The sequence below is a fragment of the Bidens hawaiensis genome, unplaced genomic scaffold, assembly GCF_021521415.1.
Source record: "Bidens hawaiensis isolate Kalapana, Puna unplaced genomic scaffold, B.hawaiensis_p1.1 tig00074207_1, whole genome shotgun sequence".
Classification (NCBI taxonomy): Eukaryota; Viridiplantae; Streptophyta; class Magnoliopsida; order Asterales; family Asteraceae; genus Bidens; species Bidens hawaiensis.
The window spans coordinates 42,127-44,851 of NW_027502879.1; the positions used below are offsets into that span (position 1 = coordinate 42,127).

The window sequence follows — 2,725 nt, forward strand, 5'->3', positions numbered from 1 at the left end:
AAGGTATGAGAAGGATATGATGTAGACAAACCTTACTTCCATCCAAAGAGATACGGAGGCTAATCCTGCCATTCAACTAAGACTAGGGGTGTTCATGAAAACCGAGCTGAAACCGAAACCCAAATACACTGATCCAAATTCTTATTTACATATTCGGATCGGATCAATCCAAATACCCGAATAACTAATTCGGATTCAGATATGGAATGTAAAAAAATCTGGATTGTTCAGATATCTGTTTAATCTAAATAGAACATGTTTTTAATGGTATTTTCCAATTTTGTATGTTATTTAGACTATTATTTGAATTTGAACTTTAAATTTATGTTTAAGACCAATTCCTATTTTCCGGTTTTGTATTTTATTGTGATTCTAAACGTGTAAAATTGCTAGGGACCACAAACTAGAAAAATTATGCTATTATGTTATTTAGGGATTATTCAGATGATTCTGGACTATTCGGATTTTACCGAAATCCAATCCGAATTGAATTTGAATACATTCGGATCTAATAGAAAAATCTCTAATTCGGATCAGATCGGGTCTAAAATTTTCAAATCCGAAAAATTCCAAACCCAAAAAAAAAGAGCATAAGCACACCAACGTCAAAATTCGTTCTCACTACATTATATTACGCATTACGTATAGTGCTCCTTCCTCTAAAATAATTTCATTTTACAAACAAGATTCTCTCTAAACAGGCCTTTGACATACTACGTCATCTTCTGCTGATCTTTTCCTTGCCTGCAAAAGAGATGGGATGTTCAAAACTTAAAATTCAAAGATGAGTCTTGAACCGGTGAAGCAGAAAACAACTTACCAAATATGTTCGATTTCAAGGGAAATCGTCCCTTTGTTTTCAGATCTTTAATTTGCTTGCCCGTTTTAGGACCACTGGCACCGCTAGGACCTTCACCCCCTCAACATAGCAACCTTTTCTTGATAGACCGCTGGCGGTGCAAGTCTCAACTGTGGCATGTTATCTACTTGGTTCTTGTCTTTATCAAGGTTACTTAATATTTCATACTGTTGTTATAAGACCTCAGTATCAGCTAGCAGGTAGGTAACTTTAGGGGTGTGCGCGGTGCGGTTTTGGGCTAAAACCTAACAGGAAACCAAAACATCGGTTTTTGGATTTTTTGAAACCGTTCGGTTTTGGTTTTTTCGGTTTTTGCCATTTGAGCTTGAAAATAATAGGTCGAAATAAAAGTTGGCAAAAAATAATGAATTTAGGTATACATCATTTTGTTAATCGTTAACTAATAGACTATTATACATTGACAACAAAATATTAAAGTCACATATTTATTAAATTTTTATAAATTACTTAAAATAAAAAATTAAAAATTTAAGAATTTGGTTCGGTTCTCGCTTTTCTCGGTTTTTATTACATGCAAAACCGAAATCGAACCGTTAATGTTTGTTTCGGTTCGGTTTTTTTCGATTTGATGATTTCGGTTTTTTTGGTTTCGGATCGGTTTTTTTTGGTTTCTTGCACACCCCTAGGTAACTTGTACGAAAAAAAAGAAAGCAGAGACAACTAACCGACCCTGGATATCTGACGATCAAGTGCGTCTTTCTCCTGCAGGTGGGTCCCTTGTGACGATAACTTGTGCTTTGGTAGCATCGCCGCCTTACTCACCAATCCACCCTTGGCAGCAGCGGCAGAAGGAAGTCTAGACTTTTTCTTTGGCGTACAAAAGGGGCAGCCGGCATGAGAGGCCGGTTCACAATGCAAATGGCTTGCATGCCCACAACTATACACTCGGATCCCGGGGGAGTCCTTAGTAACAAGACAATTGCATATGACACAAATAAGGCTTTGAGGGCCATGCCCGTGAGACGCTCCTCGCTTGAGTAATGTCATGGTATAATATGTATCATCCTCGATCAAAGATCTCGCAGTGTCCTGACAATAAAAATATACACTTTTATTCTTTATATAATGCCTAAAAGAGGACAAGAGAAATAAGTAAATACCAAAATTCTTCTTTCAAAATCATATGTTCCGAGCATTCCGAGTATTGTAGGTTTAAAATCACCAAACTCTTGGCTACCATTATCAGAAAGAAGTTTCATCATGACAGTCGGTAACCGAACATATCCTATCATTCCCTCAACAATCTCTTTAATAAAAACAGACAACAGCTTTCTCAAACCTTTATCTGGCCCTATAGTTGCAGATGAAGTGCCGTTCTGGTCCTTACCGGATCCTGGTTTGTTAACGGTTCACAAAATCTGCATATGAAAAAATGTTAGCATCACCATGTTCCAAATTGTATCACATGCATGTTCTTGAAGAATACTGATAGAACCCAAAAACTAAAATATATATTTTATTGAGATAAATAGATAGTTGGCCCGATTCGAGAGGGGCTAGTCTCTCATTTAACCAATTCGAGATGGTAAGTCTCCAATTACAAGAACTTGATAATCAAAAATAAAACCAGACATTAAAACTATAACAGAAATGAAATACTTCTAACATAATTTAGGTAATTAATATCTCCTAACATTCAGCCTTTGACCGTCAATGGTCAACAGTCAACCCCCCACTAATTCAGACCTAAACCTTTGCTCCTGGTTGACTGGGTCAAGGTAACTGGCCCAAGACCTTTTGGACCCAGATGGGTTGACCCGCTGATAAGGTGGAGTCTTATCAAATACACCAGTAATTTTCATTTTCTTTCTATGGGAATCTGAAGTTTTAAAATTCAATTATCTT

General features: G+C 36.7%; 1 protein-coding gene across 1 annotated transcript; it reads right to left on the minus strand.

Moving 5' to 3' along the window:
• Positions 1–386: 386 nt before the first annotated feature.
• On the minus strand, positions 387–2,213 carry LOC143606309 (uncharacterized; the record flags this gene model as incomplete). The annotated part of the gene is made up of 4 exons (XM_077082118.1): positions 387–744; positions 821–1,026; positions 1,550–1,909; positions 1,981–2,213. Coding segments are annotated over 3 exons (707 nt in total), but the record flags the coding sequence as incomplete, so codon positions are not given.
• Positions 2,214–2,725: the final 512 nt, after the last annotated feature.